At 36.2% G+C, this 24,532-nt stretch overlaps 2 protein-coding genes across 2 annotated transcripts; one reads left to right on the top strand and one right to left on the bottom strand.

The window, feature by feature from the left end:
- Positions 1 to 776: 776 nt before the first annotated feature.
- LOC147398082 (binding partner of ACD11 1-like) lies at positions 777 to 15,279 on the top strand. Its single transcript, XM_086447224.1, has 6 exons — positions 777 to 936; positions 11,763 to 11,846; positions 12,791 to 12,894; positions 12,975 to 13,050; positions 13,174 to 13,257; positions 14,493 to 15,279. The coding sequence occupies exons 1-6, from the start codon at positions 931 to 933 to the stop codon at positions 15,075 to 15,077; spliced, it is 939 nt and encodes a 312-aa protein (XP_086303350.1). The 5' UTR covers positions 777 to 930; the 3' UTR covers positions 15,078 to 15,279.
- A 1,914-nt stretch (positions 15,280 to 17,193) lies between these two features.
- SDS (Cyclin family protein) lies at positions 17,194 to 24,249 on the bottom strand. The gene is made up of 6 exons (XM_086447223.1): positions 22,956 to 24,249; positions 22,676 to 22,840; positions 21,005 to 21,171; positions 19,848 to 19,976; positions 18,621 to 18,801; positions 17,194 to 17,591 (listed from the first exon to the last, which is right to left on the bottom strand). Exons 1-6 carry the CDS (start codon positions 24,102 to 24,104, stop codon positions 17,514 to 17,516), a joined length of 1,869 nt encoding a protein of 622 aa, XP_086303349.1. The 5' UTR covers positions 24,105 to 24,249; the 3' UTR covers positions 17,194 to 17,513.
- Positions 24,250 to 24,532: the final 283 nt, after the last annotated feature.

The following is a 24,532-nucleotide window of genomic DNA, read 5'->3' as shown; positions in this document are numbered from 1 at the left end:
CTCATGGAGGAAGAATTCTACTCTCTCAATCTTCATTCTCTCTCATTTTTCTCTCTAGACATTATTCCAATGATGGATTTAGAGGTTGCACATGATTTTATTTACTAGTGGTTTTATTTTTTTATATATTTTTTTTATGTAAGATATAAATTTTATTTGTTGATCAAAATGAATTATTATTGTTTAAAGAGCCTAACATGCCCAACTCTGGCTAACCCGATTTCAGAAAGTTCAAGCTTGGGTTAATGAGCTTAGGTCCAATGACTCGGTTGAGCTGAGTTCGGGTTGAGGGTTCAGCCATTGGGCTGAGCCCGGGTTTACCTCTAAGCCGCTCAGGTTGAGTCAAGTGATCCAACCGGTAGAATCAGTGAACCGACAAGCCATCCACCGGTTCGGACCGTTCAGCTTTAAGAACATTGTGCGTGAAAAGTGCACCAATGTACCACGTACGTGTCGTCCTCAATGTCGTCCAAGCGACTTCGTCGACAAAATTCTCACCGCATAAAAAAAACAAAAAGACTCATGGTACAGTATCCTGTTCCTATAAAATAGAATCATTATCTACGTGGCATTCTTTAGTTAGAGTTTAAAACACCTCAGACTCCTAATCAAGTCTTGCACGTAGCCCAATGTATCTATTCTTCAATAAAAATTCGAAACGTAAACACCGTTTCTATCTATAAAAAAGGACACCGTACTGGATCGCGAGTCATCCCAAAACGTGTAAAGGCGCGAGAATTTCCCGCTGATGTTAGAAATAACGCTACCACAGTACCATACTAAGTGCCAAGTCATTCAGTTAGAAAAACGAAACCACAAAATCATTTTCTCACTTCTAGTCCTCGAAATCTCAGGCCTCAATTTTTCGATTTTTTTTTCCCTCTTTCAGAGATCTATTCGACGTTGTTTCTGTAAGAAACATTCTCTCAAATGGCGGTAAGTTGATCTTTTCTCTTCAGTTTCTGTTTCAGATTATCTCTATTTTTTTTTTCCTTTCTTTTGTTTGTTTAAGAAATTCTCAGATCTGTTTATGAATCCACATTGTTAGGGATCTGCAATGTTGTTCGTCATTAGAAAACAGCTTTTGTATTTTTTTTGTATTTTTTTTTTTTATATTTAAGATTTATGGATCTGATTCGTATACGGAACTTCTTGTTTGGATTGGCCAGTGTTTTATAGATGTAGAGATCTTGGAAGATTGATCACTAAATCGTTGCTTTTTGATGATTTGAATTGGAGTAAATTCTTTGGTATTTTTGATTGTTTGATTTTAATCTTAGAGTTCGTTTTAATGAATCTAATACATAAATGTGAATGATTCCTGTTTTTTTTTTTTTTTTGTTGAAGTGTTCAGAGTGTATTTTGGATTCAATTAGATATTCAGAACATCTGGTTTTGACATTTTTGGCTTTAGGGTTGTTTGGATGTATTTTGGAGTCTGGACTACATGATTAGATACTCGGAAATAATATATTTCTTTTCGACGGTTTGAGTAGGAGTAAATTTTCCTGAATTTGATTGTTTGATTTTAATCTTAGAGTTAATTTTAATGGATCTAATATCATAAATGCTGAATGATTCTTGTTCTTAAGACTATTCAGAGAGTGTTTTGGATTCAATTAGATATTCAGAACATCTGGTTTTGACATTTGTGGTTTTAGGATTTAGGATAGTTTGGATGTATTCTGGAGTCTGGAATACTAGATTAGATACTTGGAAATATATATTTATATATTTTGGAATGAATTCCATTCAATTCCTTTTAGTACTAATTTGTTATTTTGGTTGAATTTCAAGCCATATCGTTCAATCATGTAAAATGTGGTGCTACTGACTACTTCCGGTTGTCCTATTGACTCTTTTAATGTATGGTGTCTACCGCTTTGAATGGCAAACCTCATCAGGGGAAGTGTTAGTGGTGAAGGTTGTGAAGAAAGTACCAGTTGATTTTTATCTATATGTAAAACGATTTTCTTAGTATCAAATTGGCATGCCTTCCTAAATTATTCCTTATATTTATACATGGTGGCATGCAAGACTTTTTTTCCTGCTAGGAAGAACTAGATTTTTATGGTCTTGATTTTCAATAGAATTATCAATATGTTCCCATTGAACACTTAACTAGGTCAATTGATGTGGTTGATATTTTTCAATTTGTGTGGCAAGTGTTTTTTACGGTCCCTTTATTAGATTGCATAAATGTTAACATTAGCTAAATTTATCTGTGTAAGTGGTTTGTTACATATAAGATTGTTACCCTTCAGTTAAATGATATGTTTGTAGAGAGTTTTTATTTTTTATTTTTTGATGGGTAACCTGGACTTGAACTTATGACCTTAAAGCTGCTTTGCAACGTGTCCAACCAAGTGAGCTATGGAGAGTTTTAGACTTAGATACTCAATATATAGAACTCATGTTTGGTTTAGTAGGAGCACGTGGAGGAGACATTTTTGAATCCATATTCTTTACTTTTCCTCTATACTTATGCTTTTAAACATTCAATCCAAGAAAGCCCCAGTCGAAATGATCATAAATCTTTTCTATATTTAATCTTAGAAACAACCACCGGAATGCTTGATCTCATTAGCAAGTCATCCAAAATATACTTTTTCTTAGTAAAGGCTCTTGTTCATCTAAACTTACTGATGGGAGGGCCATACAAGTCTAGATGTTGAAGTTTTAGCAATGGTCTAGTAGGAGCAATCGAAACAAGAAAATAGATCGCATACCTCTATGGCACTAATGGGTCTAAAATTTAACCTCTATGGCACTAATGGGTCTATAGTCTAATACCTCTATGCTTGTTAGATCAATAATCCAAGTATTATTGCTCCTGATACTTTAGTACCACTTTCATGAAGTCCCTTATAACTGTTAAGAAAACAGATGCAATCGAAACAAAAAAGTAGATAAAAAAAATCAAACACAAGATTCAATCACACAAAGCAAACACAGAGATTTTACGTGGTTCCCTCTAGATTGAGGTACGTCCACAAATCACACCGATTTCTTTATGAAGAAAAACTTACAGTTACAGATTACACCCTTTCACCAAAACAAGAAATATAAATACCCCAGGAAACCTAACTAGGGTTTTACATAATATTAGTGAAATTATGAAAATACCCTTGGAAAATTTCTTTTAAAGGGCTTCGCCACCGAACCCCCTAGCGAGTTCACCACCAAACCAAACCAGCATCAAGGCATGGTTTAATTTACAATACCTCCTTGTTGACTAGTACTAACAGGCTCCACAAACCACAACAATCTCCCACTTGGAAATTGATCTAGAATATCTCCCACTAATACATGTTGCATTTGATAAGTAACGCCTCCATAACAAACTCGGTATGAATCATCCTTGCTTCTAAGCTTGAAGACCAATAGAAGCTGAATAAGTCTTCAATTTCTCAATAGTAACTACCTTGTTGAACATATCTGCAGGATTCACACTTGTGTGAATCTTTTCCAAAGTAAACACTCCCTCCTCCGGAATTGAACATATAAAGTGATACCTGACATTAATATGCTTCGTCCTTGAATGAAATGCTGAGTTCTTCACTAAGTGAATTGCACTCTGTCTATCTCTGTGCAACTTGCAAGCATTTATCACCTTACTCAACTCCTTCAAAAAAGATTGAAACCATATCATTTCCTTGCACGCTTCTGTAGCTGCAATATATTCTGCTTTTGTAGTTGAGAGAGTAACTATCTTCTGTGATTTTGAAACTCAACTCACTACTGCGCTACCCAATATAAAAACATAACCTAAAGTGCTCTTTCTGCCATCTAGGTTTCCTGCTATGTCAGAATCAATATACCCTTGTAGACTGATCTTTGTTCCACCATAACATAAAGATAGATCTGTGGTGCCCCTCAAATACCTCATAATCCACAACACAACTTTCCAATGCTCCTTGCCTGAATTATTCATAAATCTGCTCACAACTCTCACTGCCTGTGCAATGTCTGGTTTGGTACAGACCATGGCATACATAAGGCTACCAATTGTAGAAGCATATGGTACCTTTGACATGTATTCCCGCTCCTTATCTGTAGTCGCTTCTTGCCTTCTTGAAAGCACAAAATGACTTGTTAGAGGAGTGCTCACTGTTTTTGCATGATTCATGTTGAACCTCTTCAGTACTCTTTCAATGTATTCTGCTGAGTTAACCACAATCTTCTATTCTTCCTATCTCTGTTGATCTGCATACCAAGGATTTGTTTTGATGCGCACCCAAATCCTTCATAAAAAACTCTTCAGAGAGTTGTTCCTTCAACCTTGTTATTTTAGCCATACTTTATCTTGCAACAAGCATGTCATCTACATACAAGAGAAGAATGATGTAGGAGTCGTCAAACTTTTTGAAATTACAACAGTGATCAGTATTAACCTTGTATACCCAATACTAGACAAAGTTATCAAATCTGATGTACCATTGTCTAGGTGCCTATTTCTACCCATACAAACTCTTCTTCAACTTACATACCAACTTTTACTTTCTTGGTGCCTCATATCCCTGTGATTGCTTCATGTAAATAGATCTGATGATACACAACTTCACAACAGGAGAGAAAATCTTTGTATAATCGATACCTGCCTATTGTTGAAATCCCTTTACAAGTAATCTGGCATTGTATCTCTTGGTCCCATCATGTTCTTCTTTTAGCTTGTAAACCCACTTATTATGCACAACCTTCTTTTCCTAAGGTAACTCATCCAAATCCCAAGTTTGGTTTGTAGATAAAGAGTCCATTTCATCATCCATTGCTTGTTCCCACTTAACCTTGATCTCAATTCTTCATAACACTGGTTCACCATTGTCAGTCAACATTAAATAATGTATAGAAGAAATATGCTGAGCTGGAGTCTTTCCTTGTGTAGCTCTTGTAGATCTTCTCAGTTCAAGTGGAGGAACCTGAGTAAGAGGGTCTTTAGTTTCCTCCTGTTTGTTTTCATCCACCAACCTAAACACATCCCTAGATGGTGCATCATCAAACTCAACATGGCCATCATCCTTGAAATTTGAGTTTTTCTTCTTTCCACATTCTTCATACACATTACATTTTCATTAAATATGACATCCTCACTTCTAATGACTTTTCGATTTTCTAGATCTCAAAATCGATTGCCAAATTCATTAATGCCATACCCAATGAGGATACACTTCTTAGACTTAGGATCTAACTTGTTCCTTTCATTCGAATCAATGTGAACATAAGAGGTACAACAAAAAAATTTTAAATGGGATAAATTTACCTCTTTTCCTGCTCAAGCTTTTTTGCCAGACCAAACTTCAAAGAGACTGAAGGTCCTCTGTTGATCAGATATGCAGCAGTATTCACAGCATCTGCCCAAAAAGACTTAAGTAACCCAGCATGTATCCTCATGTTCCTGGCGCGTTCTATAATGGTTCGATTCATGCATTTTGCTATGCCATTCTATTGAGACTTCTTAGGAATAGTTTTTTGTCTTCTAATTTCAATCTATGCACACTAGTCTTCGAACTCATCATTGTAATACTCTTCACCATTGTCTAACCTCAGACACTTCAACTTTAACTCAGTTCATTTTCAACCAAGGCTTTCCACTTCTTGAACATGCCAAATACATTAGACTTCTGCTTTAGAAAATAAATCCAGAGTTTTCTTGTATTGTCATCAATGAAAATGACAAAATAGCGACAACACCAAGAAAGGAAACTTTGGTTGGCCTCCACACATCAGTGTGAACTAACTCCAATTTCTCTGGTTTGAAGTCCTTCCAACTTTTGAGAAACTCACCTTCTTCTGTTTTTTCGAAGATGCAATATTCATAAGTGTCTAAGTTCATCTACTTTAGCCCAGATAATTTACCCTTGGAGTACATTACCTTCATCCCCTTCTCACCCATGTGTCCAAGCCTACGATGCCAAGTATTAGCATCCACGCTTATAGAAGCCACTGTTATAGAATTGTAGATCACAAATGTAACGTAAAAGGTTATTTCTTTCTTGCCACGGGCTACCACCATAGATCCTTTGGTCATCTTCCAGGACTCACCTAAGAACTTGGTGAGTATCCCCAACTCTACAAGTTGTCTTATTTGAAATCAGGTTCCTCTTCAACTATGAAACATGTCGCACATTTTTCAATTGTAAAGACATCCCATTCGACAGATTTATTTACACATCACCCTTACCAGCAATATTGCTAGGCTTATTGTTCCCGAGATAGATTCTACCAATATCAACTTGTACATATTTTTGTAAAATGTTTCTATAGAAAGTAGCATGGAATGATACTCCAGAATCTACTATCCATATGTTATCATGTGTGGCAACAGATAAGATCAAAACATCAGAATCACAACCATCAGAAAGGTAAACAGATTCTTTACCTTCTGGATTTTTTGATCTCTGCAGGTTTCTTTGTAGCTTTGCAGAACCTTTTGAAGTAACCCTTCTTTCCGCAATTCCAGCAACCATCTCCTTTTACCTGTGGTGTTCTGGACTTGCCCCTTTTTGAACTTGATTGGCTTTTGCCTTGGTTTCCCCTGTTGGACTTCCTTCCTCTTTCCTCAGTACTCAAGGCATTCCCTGAAGTATTGGCTGATCCCGAGGATTTTCTACAAGCTTCCTCATTTAAGATGATGCCAAAAACATCATCAAACTTCAATTTTCTGAAACCAGAAGAATTTCTCACAGTCATTATCAGACTATCCCAATTATTTGGTAATCCAGATAAAATCAATAAGGCCTTGATTTCATCTTCAAAGATAATTTCAACGGATTTCAACTATGTTGTGATTGTATTGAATTCGTTGAGATGCTCAACCACGCTACCACCATCAACCATCTTCATGTTGAATAACCTTTTCATTAAAAAAACTTTGCTTGAGGCAGATGGTTTCTCGTTCCTTGACAAAGCCACCATCAAATCTACCGTGGTCTTCTCTTTAGAGATATTAAAAGCCACAGACAAAGCGAGAGATAATCGAATGGTACCTAGGCTTTCCTGTCAAGAATCTCCCAGTTTTCATCTGTCATGTTCGTTTATTTCTTCGTTTTTCCTCCCATAGGATGATAAAGGTCCTTCTGATAAAGAATATTTTTAATTTGTATCTTCCACAGTCTAAAATTTAAACCATTGAACTTCTTGATTCTTACCTTCTCTTCGGACGTTGTTCCCATTCGAACTAAAACTTAGCTATGATACCAGTTGTTAAGAAAATAGGAGCAATCGAAACAAGAAAACAGATCGAAAAAACCAAATACAAGATACAATCATACAAAGAAAACACAGAGTTTTTACGTGGTTCCCTCTAAATTGAGGTACGTCCATGGATCACATCGATTCTACTATGAAGAAAAACTCACCGTTACAGATCACACCCTTTCACCAAAATCGATAAATGTAAATACCTAAGGAAACCTAACTAGGGTTTTACATAATATTAATGAACTTACGAAAATACCCTTGGAAAATTTCTTTCGAGGGCTTCTCCCCCAAGCCCCTCAGCAAGCTTACCGTCAAGCTCGACTAGCGTAAAGGCGCGCCTTGATTTATAGTTCCTCCTTGTTGACCAGTACTAACAATCTCCATAAACCACAACAGTAACCACTTTCATGAAGTCCCACTTCAACTTCCCATCATAGTTTTTTACAAAAAATGAGACGAAGCTACTTTTTTTTTTTTGTATTTGGATAGGATTTTTGTTGGCTTCATTGGGAGGCTTACGTGGTTTGTTGCGCCAACTCAAAAAAGATAAGTTGCATTGGAATCGAGAAAGAATAGGTCATGTGGAGGGTAGTTTTTAATTGCATAAATAAAAGGAGTCAATATTAACTTGGGGTCTCCATTTGAATTTCTAATAGAGAACAAAATTTCCTCATCAAATAGTATTCCGAAACCATGTCCATAAAAAGGTTGTCCGTGGTTGGCCTATAATACTTGGTTCCGAAAATAGTCATCAAGTCGGGGTTAGGGAATTAGGCCAATTAATTCTCAAAAGAAAAAAAAAAGGCAATTAATTGGCAAAATTCTGAAAGTTCTGGAAAAATCGATATTTGTTTTTAATTTAAAGGCATAACACATAAATAAAATAAAAATATATATTTATAATTGGACATTTATTTGAAGTTTTTAACATATCTTTTAAGCAAAACAACACATTACATAATGTTGAGACATCAATGCACGAATTAACATGTTTTCCGCAAAATTATACATGCTAAAAAGTGTCTAACCACTGACATAATATACATGAATCCAAGTTAGGACTTGTCAGAATATCAAATCACCAAATAGAATATTATCCTCATATACATCTTCATTTTCTAACGGTTAGTAAAATATCTTACATCTTTGATAGCCCTTCTCTCAAATCGAACAAGATTTCTAGTGTCCATAGTGCCCAAATTTTGAAGACGGAGACTGCTTTGACTTTTTGTAAGAGTGTAGACCCTATGGGATTTTCGTTTCTTAATCCATTGAGTTGGAACTACATAACGGATATAACCATTGGAACCTTGGGCTTCCCATCTTCTGTCATATCTTGAATGATATGCCTCAATCTGTAGCAGTCATTGGTCGAATGATCTTCCACACTGTGATAGTCGTAGTTGGGTTTTCCGGGCTTTCCTCGGTAGTCTTTGGGTGGTGGCTCAAACCCTGCATCATTTCGTATATGCTTCAAGATTTCAGACATTTCTGCGTTTAGTGGGGTGTAGTTTTGCCTTGTCCTCCATCTTGACTTCCCCTTTACCTCCCTTTGTCTCTTCTTTCTATCATTTTCTTCCCTTACTTGCTTTGCTTCTTTGGAACTATTGGTTCTACCATACTGACGGTGGCCGCCTGTATTGGTTGCCCCCTGTTCTTCATTGATTTGTTCACCAAGATGTACTTCTCTACTTTAGCATACAAGTCCTCTAATCTTGATAGGTTGATCTTGATTAACGATTTATGCAGCCGTGTCCCAGGAATTATTGCCGCTACGTAAGCTGCACATGCCGTTGCTTCATCCAGGTTTTCTACCGCCAGCATTTGAGTTCACAACCATGGCATGAAGGCTTGGATGCTCTCTCCATTCTCTTGTTGCAGGTGGAGAGCGTATTCACTCCAACCTTCATCTTCCTCAAATGTATGAATTGCCCGACGAAAGCTTCCTCCAGTTCAGAGAAGCTCCTTATCGATCTTGAAAGCTGCCCTTGAAATCAGGATACAACTCCATGCCTTAGTGTCGTTGGGAATAGTTTGCAGAGCAATAAGTAGTCGTTCTGGTACAACACCATCTGATTTCTGTAGTGAAGGATATGCTCCATTGGGTCTCTCGTCCCATCAAATGTCTCAGACTTCGGAGGATTGCACACTCTCGACGGGTCAGATGCCATTATTGCTAGTGAAAATGGCAACCTTCTGAATTCCTGGATAATATTCTGAGCAACAACTCTTCCACTTCTTCCCGAGTCATAGGATTCCGGGCTTCTGAACTCCCCTACTGAGTTCCAATTCCTTCCAAATTTACTGTCCGGTCGATCTCTGTTTGATCTTCTGCAGGGAGTAGAGGTTCCTGTCCTACTCTTGTTCCTCCCCCAGTTTCAATTCCTTCTCTCAACCTCTGCTTGAGTTCTTCATTCTCCCTTCTTATCGCCTAAATTTCATCATTCTGGCATTCGAGCCCTTGTTGCATCTCCTCCCTCATCTCCGTCTGCTTGTAGTTCTTGGGGCAGACTTGTTGGCTCATCAAGTTCCTCTCTTCTTACCTTCTCCATTTTGATCGTTTTTCTTGTAAGTTTCCCAAGGATAGCGCCAAATTGTATATCCAAAAACTTGCATTACTTTGGGATTTGTAACGATGTCTCGCGATCTTCCCTCCTCATGCCCCTGGGTGTGCTTGCAACAACACCTTCCCAACGCTCAAGTCAAGATTTAGTACAAAAACAGTATTTCGTATATTTTTTAGAGAAAAATTCCTTATCTTTTAGTATCTTGCACTTATGTATTTATGGGAGCTTCTTCCCTTTGATCTTCCTAGATTTTCTCCTTGATTTCCTTTTGGGCAGTTCCATTTGTTAGGGTCTTCCCTTGATTTCTGCGAATGTGGTTAACCTCCTTATTTTAAGGGATTTGATACTCCCGAACTTTACCATAAATCCTCGGAACTCGATCAAAAGTACCTATCGACCTTTTTTTCCTTTGTTGATTCAGACGCTCGGTTAAGTCGTCCCATAAATGCCATGTGTCGCTTTTACGAAAAATATCTTCGACAGTATCCATTTCTACCAAACAAGGTTAAAATCTCATCTCAAGGCGATGTTTTTGTTAGGAGGAAAACTGAGACGGTCACAATTGTAACATTCCTAAAGCAATCAATGTTTTAGTGTCAATCTTCTTTCATTCGAGTCTTGTCCCAAACCAGAATGAAACTTTGAACAATGCTACCAGAAGATACCCTATGATGCCAGTTGGACGGTGCTGCCATGTCCTCTCTTGTCACCTCTTATTTGAGCACTTCTGACTGGAGCTTATTAATATGCCATGTCCGAAAGGCTTAGTGTTGAAATGAGGATGTACCTTTTAGTCATACTTTGAGACTCCTTCCCATATTGTCACCTTCAAAGCTATAAAATTACCTATAAAATCCAACATTTTTCACCCATAACTGTCGGCATCCAAATGCATGAAGTTTTTTATTTTTTTATTTTTTTTATGATGGGGGTTGTTCGAACCTAGAAGCCCTACTAGCAAGGGTGAGGCAAGATGCACAAAGTTTTGTTGTTTTTGAAGGAAATAGATTGGTAGTTTACACAAGCAGGGGAACCAAATGAACTATGAACATACCATTAGAGCATGTATCCTAAATTCTGTCACATCTCTCAAGAGTTAGGGGCACCTTGATCGAAACATTGGTTTCAGGTGAAATGATCTGGTTTATATTCCTTTACAACCTATCCATTCATGAAGAAGCTTGAAACCTGGTGTGATGTTGAGCAAAAGGTGGCCTGGCCCTCAAACACCAATCCTGGCGCCTTAGCAAAGGTCGGTAATTGAAGTGATTGTATAACCTGATGAGATTGAATGATACATGAGTGGTTGGCCGAGGTATTTAAATTAACATTCACTAAAATTTGACAACACTTGGAGTTGCCATAAAATGCCAGAGCATCATCATTGGCAGTTCGATGATCCTTCCACTTTGGTGTGTATGTGCATGTGTGTCTCTGTTCAATATGGAAGGGCACTCCATATTCTGAAAATTTGATAGGTGTTGTCACATGTGTCCGACACACTGGAATTTTTTTTAGACAGTTTAATTTGTCAAACATCTTGTTTGCAGCTAGTGTTAATATACTTTAAACATATTTTTTTTTTCTTAAATTTTTTTTTTTCTGGGTACGTGCTGTAGCATGATTTTCATAAAATCGCATATTTGAACACAATCTCCTATGTTATGTCCTAATTAGAAATTAGACCGGTTAAAAATACATCTCATGGTACATGCATTTAACTGTATGGAGTTGTCACCCTACTGGTTTTGTTAGGGTCATTTTGTTTGAAAAGTATCAGTTTCGAACACCAATTCGAATTTCTATGTTTAAGTTACATATTTTATTTACTACAGTAGGTTATACATTAGAAATACAGGAGCAAACCATATATCCCACTGACTGTCTCACTTTGAAAAACTTCATTCAGTTCCTTTTATCTTTGTTGCTTTTCAATGCTGACACTTCATTTTTCTTTCTCCCCGAAAAGCACCTAATTCAGCATGTCATGTGCAGGTCCCAATGGACCACGGTGATCCAAGGATGGAAATGGATCCCCAGTTGACTGTTACATCAAATTGGACAATCAATGTCTCAGATGTGAGAATAAAAACTTTTTTCGGAATTTCATTTGTTGGTGTAACCACAAGTGCCGCAGCAGAGTTTCTATCTCATACTTGAATGACAAAATAGAGATGGTTTTGCATATTCTTTGTGTTTTTAAATTATGTATGTTGAGTGACAAAGTGACAGGAGGCTGTAGGAAATGCAACCAACTGTTGAATCACTGGAATGTCTATTGGCTTTCTCAATTGTTGTTGTGCGGAAGCGTAACAAGAGCAAAAAATAAAGATGAAAACAAACACATAAAGAACACTAAATTTATGTGGTTCAGCAAATTGCCTACGTCCATGGAGGAGGCAGAGAAAAAAAAATCCACTGTCAACGATAAAGATTACAACTCTTTGACCTCTGCAACTCTTGCAAGGAACCTCACAGAGCAAAAAACATTTTAGAAAAAAAAAAGAACCCTTGCCTGAAAGTACTTATATATACCAAAACATTCGCCTCACTGCGTGGGCCCACTCGGGTAGCCTGACCCCACTTGGGCGTTCCCTTTGATACTGTTTTGCCTCTTGAAGTCCAAGCCCAATAAGAATACTAGACATCTCAAAACAGCTATAGCTTACATCTCCTGTTTTAAGAGTGCGGTACTAAGTTGTTCCCAGGTCCTAGGTTCAAACCCCTTAAATCCATACTTCTTATAACCACTAACAATTAACAATATTCCTGTACTAACCAAGCATTTACCTATCCAAAAAAAAGAGTGCGGCACTAATATTTTCTCTGGTTTTACGTTCAAGCTTTGTGGTAAAATTGTGTCTGCTGTTATCTTTTTGAATATTTTGTGACCCTGATCTCAGAACTCAATTTTTCCAATGAAAGCTGAAAAAAAGGAAAACACGATGCTCTTGTTTGCTTTTTTCTGTTGTAATTCTTGTGAGTAAATTTTATGAATTTTTCTTTATCGTCTCCTCTTACAGATAAGAACGGTGAAGGTTAGCAATATTTCTCTAAGTGCATCTGAATGGGATATCAAAGAATTCTTCTCCTTCTCTGGTGACATTAAGTATGTCGAAATGCAAAGGTCAGTTTTCTTTTATCCATCTTTTAATTGGATTCCTTATCCAAGTTATTCTAAGCAGAAGTTTTCATGACTTAATGCAGAGAGTCTGAAACGTCTCAGCTTGCATATGTTACTTTCAAGGATTCACAGGGAGCAGACACAGCAATGCTGCTGTCGGTGTGTACATGTTCCACATTAGGATTATTTATTTATTTATTTATTATTCTGATCTTTTTATGCTAAAACCTTTCGAGTGGGCTTTCATGCATATTCATATACGAATCCCAATTGTTGATGCAGGGATCCACCATCGTTGATCATTCTGTCACTATAACGCCAGTTGAGAACTACCAGTTGCCTCCTGAAGCCTTGTCATCAAACTCGGTAAATTCTAGAATATTCTCATGATTATATTGTGTAAGAGTTATTCCTCACTTCAATGTTGCATTTTAACCCTTGCAAGTGATTATGATTGTTTCCTTTTGTAAATGGGATTCATCTATCTTGTAAGTTTTGGTCACAAATCTTTTGTCCTTTGTCCAAGATGCCCAATGAAGTAGAAGAAACTGACTTGGCTTTTACTAATTATAGCTTCCTCAGCACCTTTTAGTTCCTACTACTCTCCTAAGAAATTTGGGATTGGCAAACTCTTGTACATCAAAATGTAGCATTAAATTATTGAATCTTGATCTGAAGAACTATAATCACATGATATAGGTTGTTACTCAAACACTACTTACAGAGCAAATGAGCTGGGCATAGATTCTGCTTTGTTTCATGGATACTCCATTTGTGATTATTTACCGTGTCAAACACCATATCATAACTCACATGCTAGACACTCACTGACACTTCTTTTTTAGTAAATCATATTTTATTCTAGTCTTTTATGTATTGTTATTTTGTTTAGTGTATATCAGCTTATCTATATGCACTCTCGGTATTGTTTATTTGACATGGAACTAATTTTTAAAGATATATATATTCTTCATAAATGAATTAAACGGTACCAATATGTCACCATATCATTTTATTTTCTTTATTTACTTTTTTCTCTCTCTCTTTTTTTTTTTTTTTTTTGTTGGGGAGGGGGGAGGGGAGGCAAGGGTTGGGTCCAACACCAAATAAAGTATTTATGTATTATTGAGTTGCTGAAAAATGTTGTAAATTCTTCTGCTTGTGAATTTAGTTGGCTTCCCTCCTAATCTACTTGGCATTGGAAGCAAACTTTGCTTTTGGAGGGAAAGTCAGGTTTTGAGATTAATGGAAGGACATGTTGTTATTTATCCATGTTTGTAGGAATAGATGAGGAGAATGAAACCGAATTTCATATCTACATGTATCTTCAGTTTCGTTCTAAATATTATACTACTAAACTATCAGAGGTGGTGAGTACTATTGGTCGGAATCTGTGAGGGGATGAACTCCACCATTCATAGTATCTAGTAGCAGGAAGCCTCTGTTGTTTTCCTTGGAGATCATCTTGTCCTCCCACTTTATTTATTAAAAAAAAAAAAAAAAAAGAATTCTGTTATTATGTTGTATTTCATATAGCCTCCTAAATTTGCACGACATTCTTACATTCCTTTCATGTGTTTTCTTTTTTATTTCCCGCGAAGGAGCAGAAACAGTCCAATCCTGATTCAGCTGTTAAGAAGGCTGAGGATGTAGTAAGTAGCATGCTTGCCAAGGGCTTTGTGCTAGGGAAGGATGCTCTCAACAAGGCCAAGTCATTTGACGAGCGGCACCACTTGATATCGAATGCTTCTGCCACAGTTGCATCCATCGATCGTAAAATAGGCCTGACTCAGAAAATAAGCATTGGGACAGCTGTAGTCAATGATAAGGTGAGGGAGGTGGACGAGCGTTTTCAAGTATCCGAGAAAACAAAGTCTGCCCTTGCTGTTGCTGAACAGACAGCAAGCAGTGCAAGTTCTGCCATAATGAGCAATCGTTACGTCTCAACTGGGGCATCATGGGTGTCAAGTGCGTTGAGTATGGTCGCCAAAGCGGCTGAGGATGTAAGCCTGATGACAAAGGAGAAAGTCGAGAAGGCTGAGGAGGAGAAGAAGGAGACCATTTATCAAGAGAGGACTGGAGTCATTAATGATTTTGCACAGATCCATCTCGATGAGTCTTCAGTGGAGGAAACTCTAGTTGTCCCGATTGATTCCGTTGATGATGGTAAGCTTGCCATCATATGATCTCGATGTTAATACATTGTTGTTTCTTCTCTTTTTTTTCCTTTTGTCTATGATTTTTTGAAGGGTTTTTGTTGTTTGTGAAATCTGTTAGTGTCCTGGGAATGTACTTAGTGTAGATTGCTTGATTGTGATATGCAATGTAAACCATATTGATCGTTCTAACGATGATTTAGAGATGCAAATACAATATTTTCCTCTATTATTATTGTGTGCTTGAATTCCTAGATCTAGTGATGTATATAAGATGAAAGAAACAATAAACAATCAAGAAACACAAGATTTATGTGGTTCAACAAGATTGAAAACTTGGGGTTAGAACTTAAAGACTCAAAGGATCCCTCATAGAAATCCAAAACGAATATGAATATAAGACTGTTCAAAAGATGAAATTGCCCTTACAACAAATAGGAAATTGGGTTTAAAAAGTCACCCAAAACGAGTTTGTCCATGAATAATATAAGCTGGAATTGTAATCCATTCTGTCAAGAGAATACAAAGGCATGAACATAACAATTAACTTTCTTCTTCATAGCTAACAGAAACTATATATGTTCCTGTAATAACTTTCTTTTATTGGATCAACCAACATTACCTGATAATTGAATGTGCTCCGATTTTTTATTTTTTATTTTTAATAGTAATGTACTGCTTGATGTCTTTCTAATTCATTGAACGCAGTTTGGTAAGTAAGAATTTTGATCACTGGTTTCGCTTTAACAAAAATTTGAGTAACATGGAACAGAAGGGGACTGAGTAGTTGCAGATCACATGGTGCTGGTTGCAGACTTGCACTCCAGCCAATACAAATACCTTATTCTTTTCAAGTTTCCATCCCATCCCTTATTACGCCTCGATAATTTAAAAGGCTGAAGTACAATGAATCCAACTTTGAAGTGGACAAGCCGCTTCAAAATTTTGAAGAAACGTTCCTCATAGAAGACATGTAGTGTTTTGAATTTATTTCACGCCTACATTTCCCCAAAAAATTTGGAATACCTCCTTGGAAATGCCATGTGTAATCCAATGGAGTCCGATTGTACATTGGACACAATTAATCCATCAAATCAGTCTCTCTCTCTCTCTCTCTCTCTCTCTCCCTCCCTCCCTCCGACTTCACAAAGTTATGTTAGCCTATTCCATGTCTAGCAGAACTTCTCTACTATCTTCCTTTTCTCCAACTCAACTCAAATTAACTTTATCTTTCTTAATCTATCATATCTTTTCAAAGGAATCTTTATTTTCTCTCACCCCATTCTCTTTCTCTCTAATCTTATGAACCAAACCTTGTTTAACCTCTTTGTGAGGAGGTTTGTTGGTCATCAAAACATAACGAATTTATCATCCCAACCACAGAACTTAGATCATCTTTGATGTACATTTTCAGTGTTTTAGAAAAAAAGAATAACTTTTTTTCTATTAGTTTCTTACAATCATACCAATTAATGTAGTGTTAAAGAGGAATTTTTAAGTGATGGAGTGTAACCAGTACTAGGTGATCTACAATTAGTCAGATAGTTCTACAGGGGACCTTTGAAAACTATTTTGATCCAAAATTATTTAGAGTTGTCTTAGCTTATGATTCTTGGTGTTTGAAGGAACTACAAGATTCCATCACTAGGATTGAACACGTTGTTCCAACTACCAGATCTTATCTGGTAATGTTCCAACATCTTCATCAATATAAAAACCATAACGTTTTGGAGAAATAGTTAGTTGCTTAAATGGTTAAAAAATCATTTTGGTAAATATTTTGAAAACATGAGTACTGGCACATAATTTACTAATCTTTCTCTACCATATTGGTAAAGCAATTCCGTCTCCCACACAATCTGGCATTATGAAATCTACTTCCTTACTATCATGCCTGAACGGTCTTTGATATGGTGAACAACAATGTCATTGTGCTCATACTTACTTAGGCAAGTTAACTATTAACATGTCCTGTTGGAGCAAATTTGAAAAACAATTGAACTAAAATGTTTAACAAATATTACAGTGATCCCAAAAGATTATTTTCTATTTTCAAAGCATTTAAACTTGAAAAAAAATAAAAAATAAAAAATAAAAAGATCTTAGTCGATGGTGGTGTAAATTGTGAAATTATATGGTAGCCTTTGCATTCTCTATTTTTTTATTGCACTTTCTTAACTTTTGGATAGAAGATTTACAAGCATCGATCTACAGTTACATGGGATGAGAAAGACAAACACATTTGGAAAATTACAGAGATACCAAGAGAGGCTAACTTCAACCTACCGTGCGAGGGACTGAATAACATGTTAGAAAACTGCAAAGAATCGAGCTACGAAGACTAATTACTTTGATTTACCTGTTTTTTTTATTTTATTTTATTAACCAAGTCTTTGGAAGGAATGTAAGAGAGAAAAAATGCGAATCTAAAGGAAATAAGCTGGTGATAGTTACCACTAAAACTAATTAACATACGTACTTCACCAACCATTCAAGGCTCTGTATGCATTCCGCTAGATCATCCTCTTTGCTTCTCACGTGAGTCTGAAAAAAACAATAACAAATCAAGATGGGGAAAATTATATTATAATTCAAGATTCAAAAATTCTTCACAAAATTGACAAAACACAACTCAAAACAAAATTTTAAAAACATTATTTACAAAATTTATTGCCCAATAATAATAAAATCCTAGTGTTGATTCATTCTCGTTGCACCTCCCATTTCTTAAAATGCACTCAAATTGGTAACAAGTTATCGAGAAAAAACAAACCTTCTAGGCCTGGGGCGGATTTATGGTGAGGGCATTTTCCCCCACAAGAATTTTCAAAGTATTAAAGGATTTATAAGTTATTGTGAGGGATAGAAGCAGCAGATAATATAAAAAAAAATCTGTCCCTGTTACCCCCACAAAATTTTATCCCTTATAAGTTACCCTCTCAAAAAATTTACTCTCTTAATTGCCCTCATAGGGGCAAAATCCTGGTTCCGCCCCTGCACTCTGTAATCTGTTATGAATGATGATAATTATCTGACTACCCCACGTGGCAAACTCAATCAACTAACCTGACGTGACAAGTTAGGCAACTGTAGATCTTCTCTCCCCGGTATACACGACTGCACTTCCCCATAAAAATGTGTATCTCAAGGTAACCATGTATCCTGAGGAGAGCAAGTCTACCGTTTCCGTACTTGTCGTGTCAGGTAATCGATTGAGTATGCCACGTGGGCTAGTCAGATTATCAGGACTCATCTGTTATGGATATAATTCTGAATGTGTTTTGGTAAAGAGGCCAACAAACCGACTTGGTAGATAATTTTTTAATATTGGTGTGGGGGTGGGGGCAATGAGTGAGACTTTTTTTTTTTTTTTTTTTCTTTTTACTAAAATATATAATAGAATTACCTTTTAAATGCATTATGAATTATAAATTTTATTTTATTTTAATGATATGTGAGGTTGATAAATCCATTGCTTGCATTTGATGTTAGCAACTATCATACTTCAGAAATATGGTTGAAGGAAATAAAATTGTCTCAACAGAAATGCATGATTGTTTATAGTAAACTTACTTCCATGATCCATTGGCAGGAGGTGTCCAGATTGGATGCTACAGCAGCAAGAATGACCAACCCAGCTGCGACAGTTGAAGGCCAGTAACACATCTGCTTGGGGTCGAGCAGCGACAGTGTTGCAAGATACTTGGCATTCTTCTCCACCTCGGCACCCGCATCTGCTGCCTTCAAGTAGAACCTGTAACATTCTAATAATCATACTCTTAACTAATTAACAGCCTAGTTTTAAAACTCCAACTTGATTTGAATGCCCATCTGAGTCTGAGTCAAGTAGTTGACAAATCACGAAACAAAGTCAAATGAGAATATATTAAAAATTTATAAATATGTAAGAGTAATCTCTTAGGAATCACAAACATCCCAATGGTCGTGTGAATGGAGTTTTTTTTTTTTTAGGTGACTCATCCAAAATTTAAATTATATGCCATGTATCGAAGGTAACTCGATCTAGTTTCAGACCTAACTCGGTGCTTTCAAGTTCACTTGATTGAGTTGACTCAATGACTTACCAAGTTGAGAAAATGAGTTGATTCCATTGAATTTCGAGACAGAATCACCTCAAAATCCACTCGAGTCGAGACAACTCAATCTAGTTCCAAGACAAGTTTTAAAACTATGGTTGATGGTCGTGGTGCAACTTGGTCCGGTTCAAATAGAGAACTGAACCAAATCGATAACTTTGAGCTGGTTTGGTTTGGTTTGCAACAAATTGCAGTTTAGTGGAGAACTGATCAAATCAATTCAGTTCTCGATTCAAGGTTTGTATAGAACCGAACCAAATTGAGAACCGTCTTATATAATAAATAAATATATTAATTTATTAGGATTTAAGACGTAAATTAATGAATTTTTTATGGATAGATTAATGATTTGTTATATGAATTTTTATTTTTATTATTTATTTATTTTTTCATTAAAAATATGTTGATTCAAAAGAAGTTTATAAGATATTAACAACCCATAGAACCAAATCAAACTGATAAAATTATATTTGATTTGATTCAGTTCTAATGGCAACTCGGTTTGGTTGTGGTTCTTATTTACTGTCATCCACCTATATTGGTTTGGTTCCGATTTGCACCAAATCGCACCCCTCCTAGTTGACAGACTTGTTAGGCTGCGGTCTGTATGTTTGGCATGGGGACAACAAACCACAAATCATTCCAACTTTTCAAGTACGTGAAAAGAAAAGAAAAGAAAGGAGTAAGAGTGTTGCAAGCGTACCATAAGAAGTTGTATGTGGTAGGCAAACAACATTGGAAGTTAAGGACCTCCTGCACCAACCATTCCATGGCTACCACTTCACATCTGCTATACACATTGCTTCCTACGTGGAATGTCATCTGTCGCACACTAAGAAAGAAAACTCGTCAATAAACTGCTTATGTGTCATTAATCCAGATAAACCAAATTGTTGGCCATCTCATTAATGAAGTCCATAACAATATGTACGATCAGATTATGATGTTAAACGTGAAGTCATAAGAAGCTAAAAAGGGTATTGATCAGTGGATCGGTTATGTATGGGCCCGGAATCCCTGATTCTATCAATATTACACTATACACGGGTTTGTGTTAAAGCTAAAATTTTAATTGACTCACACAATTGATTCACTAGTTTTCAATTAGACACGACTCACATCAATATCAACATCCTAGACAATATTGTTAAAAGCGTTGAGTGGGGCTGTCTCTTTCTTTATTATTATAGATTTATTAAAAATAAATCCAAAGATTAAGAAATAGAAAAAAAAAATGACAAATATGCAATTGCTTGGGTAACATCAACTAATTAACAAATTTTCAAGTCAATAATCAATTAAAACCCATAATCCAACAAGTTAACATAATATTAGCAATTTAAAATCTTTCAAAATAACAATTAAGAAAAATATGTAAATAGAATATCTTATACTTAGTTTTCATAGAAATCAACTAAATTAACAAAAATCCTCCAATCGAAAGTCAATATTCTCATCATCCCTCCAATTGGCCAAGGCATTGTTGCCACCACTATCATCTCCCTCCTCCACTTGAAAGTGAGTCCAAACTTTCAACTTTGAGAAGTCTTAGAAGTATAAATACTAAAAGATTTTTTATGAAACCCTCAAATTTTTGGTGAATATTTTAGACATTCCTATGTTTTAAAAATTCTAAGAATGACATCCAAAATCATGGTCTTTAAGCGTTGGACGCTTGAATAGGTTAGGTGGCTGATTGGGCGCCTAGGCCCTGCTTTTGACAACCATGATCCTAAATATATAGATATAAGAGGAAATAGTAGTGCGATTGCAAGGATTGGGTGAAATGCATGGGAAGATATTCTCTGAAGTAATTGATCCCTAGAAAAAAGAAATTCTTATTAGAAGATAAAGTTGTACCAGTTATAGGGCTGATTTTCTTCAATCCTTATGGCCAGTGTGAGACAAGCTATTCCAAGTATCTGGAGCTTTCTTTCATGGTTAAAGAATCCTCGACTCAGAAATCGGTCGAAGAGGCTGACACCCGAGAACATCGTCTCGCACTGCAGCTCCCTCTCACTTGATTGCTGCTTATTAAGACAAAATATCAGCAATCCAAGGGCTGGTTCATGAAATAAATAATTAAAGGAAATAGCTAAGTATTAGAAACCCACGTATTACAAAAATTAGGATATATGAATAATTTACATTTTTATTATTATTTGAAATAAATAATTTAATTTTATAGTATATATATATATATATATATATATATATATATTTTATCATTTAACATTTATAAGAGTCTTTTATAATTTAAAATATTAACTAAGTTGATTTGATAGAAAACATAATAAAAAAAGGCATTTTTGTAATTAAAAAAAAAGGAAACTAAAATACTAATTAATTTGATTATACGTGATCATGGATTGGAATTCTATTCATTTGACAAAAATCACCTTGACAATAATATGGTTAAAAATGTAAAAGTGAGAAGTTTTGATGTCTACAGCACCCATTCATTTCGGTCTTCCCTCATTATATAACAGTAATGATGAATTGAGCATGAAAGCACTATATCCCACGTCGAGATGAGAAACTAATTGTAACCGTCTAGAATTATGTTCATATATTCTATGTCAATGAAAGGTATGTCCTTCAAGATATTTGGTTATGATTAAGGGGACAAAAGAACCTTTGTCACCCCTAAAAATCATGTGAGACAATTTCTTGTGGAAACTTTTGACCATTTGATTGGTGATCCCGTAATCTATTACTTGAACATTTCTCAAGAGTGATTTCCAACCATTGGATATTGACATTTTTGTAGATAATCTAGTGGTTGAAAGTGCAACTGAAGCTCATTTTTGAGTTTGTAGGTCCAGGTCAAATGTTCTTGGGATAAGCTATACTTGGACTCTACAGTCAGCCATGGTGTGTTTCGAGTTGACTCTTCAAATTTTTAACCTTGACTGAGGTAACCCTGCAACTCAGTTGGATCAACTCGAAAATACACCGAGTTTTATCAGTAACTTGACCTAATTATTTCACTGTCTAATACTTTTTCGTGAAGAACAAAGGTAAATTTCTTTATTTATTTTTTAATATTACAATTATTGTTTTAAACTAAAAATTTAGAGAGCTTCTATTGCCACACCAATTTTTATTAAGAGCACACTAAGATATGTGTTAATTCTTGAGTTATTTCATATGAATTGGGGTGGTCAGAGCAACAGTTGGTGTGGAAATAGAATCTCTCTCAATTTAATTAATATATATATATATTTGTTTCAAATCGACTCTTAGAGCTATGGTTAATGTAACACCTCAACTTACATTAATAGACACCCCAGCCATTAAGACTGATCGGGAAGGGTGCGTTAGTCATTTCACGTGGGAATTAAGAAATGAAAACGAATTGTGTTGAAGAAAACCGTCAGTGTCAGAAGATACGAGGAAGAACATGCACTCATTTTAGCAGACCGTTGTCTCAACTAAAACGTACTTATTGCTTTCTTCTCTAGGACGAATTAAAAGGGTAAAATCGGTAGTTTCTAGCGATTCTAGATGAATTACTCGAGAACTCCTTACCTCGATTATCCAGTTAACCATCAACAACCGTTGCTGGATCACTATATCGCCATATTCCGTAGTTGAGAAGTATTTCTCGTCGAAGTTTTGTAGAGTCAATTTTCTCTCCCTGATTCTGAACTTCTTGTAGGTCTCTTCGAGCTGTTCGTCTTCAAATCTCAATAACTGGAAGCAAGAATTATAAACAGAAGTTACTTAAAATTTTAAAAACAAAATACAGCAATAAAGAAAAAAATCTAATTGAACGCGAGTTTTGTTTATGGATTCGAGATTAATTTACCGTAAAATCGTCGAAACACTCGTCTTGGACTTGCGCAGAGTCTTTGATGTTCAGAGGAGAATTCAATTTGGAGAATTGATTCTTATATTGGAGGAACAACGAGAAACCAAGAGATGGAGTTGAATTTCCTTCTGATTCTCCGGAAAAATCACTAGGGGATTCCAATTGATGAGATGGAGTGTAGTCTGAGAAATCAACATCTGGATTTCTGGGGAAAATCTCTGATTCGAACTCCGAAAGCGTCATTTCCTGGCTTGTTGTGTACTCTGAATCTTCTTCACTCGAGAGATCTTCTGAACAAGCAAGACTGTAATCGAAGTCTAAGTCCTTTGGTTTCTGATCGACCGTTGATTCTAAATTCTTGACAGCCAAATCCGATTCTGTATAATTTCGAGAGATTTCTGAAAACGATTCTGGAGCTCTGTTCGTTTTCTCTGGAAGCGATTCAAGGATATTTCGAGCTTTCTCTTCAGAAGAAGGTTGGATGCAAGAAATTTCTGAAAGAGAAATTGCTGCAGAAGCTTCTGATCCTTCATGTTTGTCTGCATTTTCAGATAGTTTACCTGATCGATCGATCGACTTCAAATTTCTCTTACAAAACACTTCAGATTTACAGAAATCTCCAGTTTCTGCTCCAGAACAAGATTCAATGCATGATGTGTCTGATAATTCGATTCCGAGATCTCCATTATCCTTCTTCTCTACTTCTCTTTCACTTTCTTTCTTCCTGTAGTACGATCTAGTGATCCTTCGGCACTCTTCGTCAGGAATTCTATCCGATTTGCGTGAAATTCGCAGATCTGCACGAATTGCATCTCCAAATCTTCGAATCTCCTCAATTTCTCTATTTCGACGAACTGATCTCGGTTTCTTGATCAAATTATGAGATCCGATTGATATCCAGGTTGTTGGACGAGAAATTTCTCCAGGAATGCAGGACGAAGAACTTGAAGTTGCAGGAAGAGCTGAAGATTCTGGAATTTTATCTATCAAGAGAGATTTTGAAGATCCTCTGAGAATTGGAGAGATCTTGAGGCGTTTACGACGAAGAATCTTTGATCGTAGCTTCTTAGTGTACGAAATTGTTTCAACCTTTCGTTTCCTTCTCGAAATGCTCTCTTGTAGAATCGGATTCGAATATTCCTTCATTGTTGTAGATGAAGATCTGGATCTATTTGTTCGTTCTTCGATAGTTTAACGGATGAGAGTTGCAGATAGGAGTTAGGGTTTGCTAGAGAGAAAGACGGAGAGAGATGGAATCGTTTCACCTTCTTCAACTGTTCTACACTATAGAAGTGAGAGCCTAACTTCCAGACTTCACTCTAGTTACTCCTTCCTTTTATAGGCTGTGGTCGCTGAAATGCCACGTCATCACCCTAGTACATGGTCACGGTTTCTTTCTTGTTCATTCTGTTTTTGTATTGGCTGACATGATTCTGTCTAAACAAAATTACCAAAATATCCTCTTCTTTTGACACAATTTACTAACAAAAGCATACCAAAGTTGTTTAAGTTGCCTTTCAGTGGTTTGTTTATGTTGTGCACTTGTGTATCATAGGTTTGATGAAAAAACGTCA

Source organism: Akebia trifoliata, chromosome 7 (genome assembly GCF_017979445.1).
Source record: "Akebia trifoliata isolate Shusen 1 chromosome 7, ASM1797944v1, whole genome shotgun sequence".
NCBI lineage: Eukaryota > Viridiplantae > Streptophyta > Magnoliopsida > Ranunculales > Lardizabalaceae > Akebia > Akebia trifoliata.
The sequence above is the reverse complement of the archived record's forward strand: the minus strand, read 5'-3'. Positions and strand labels throughout refer to the sequence as shown.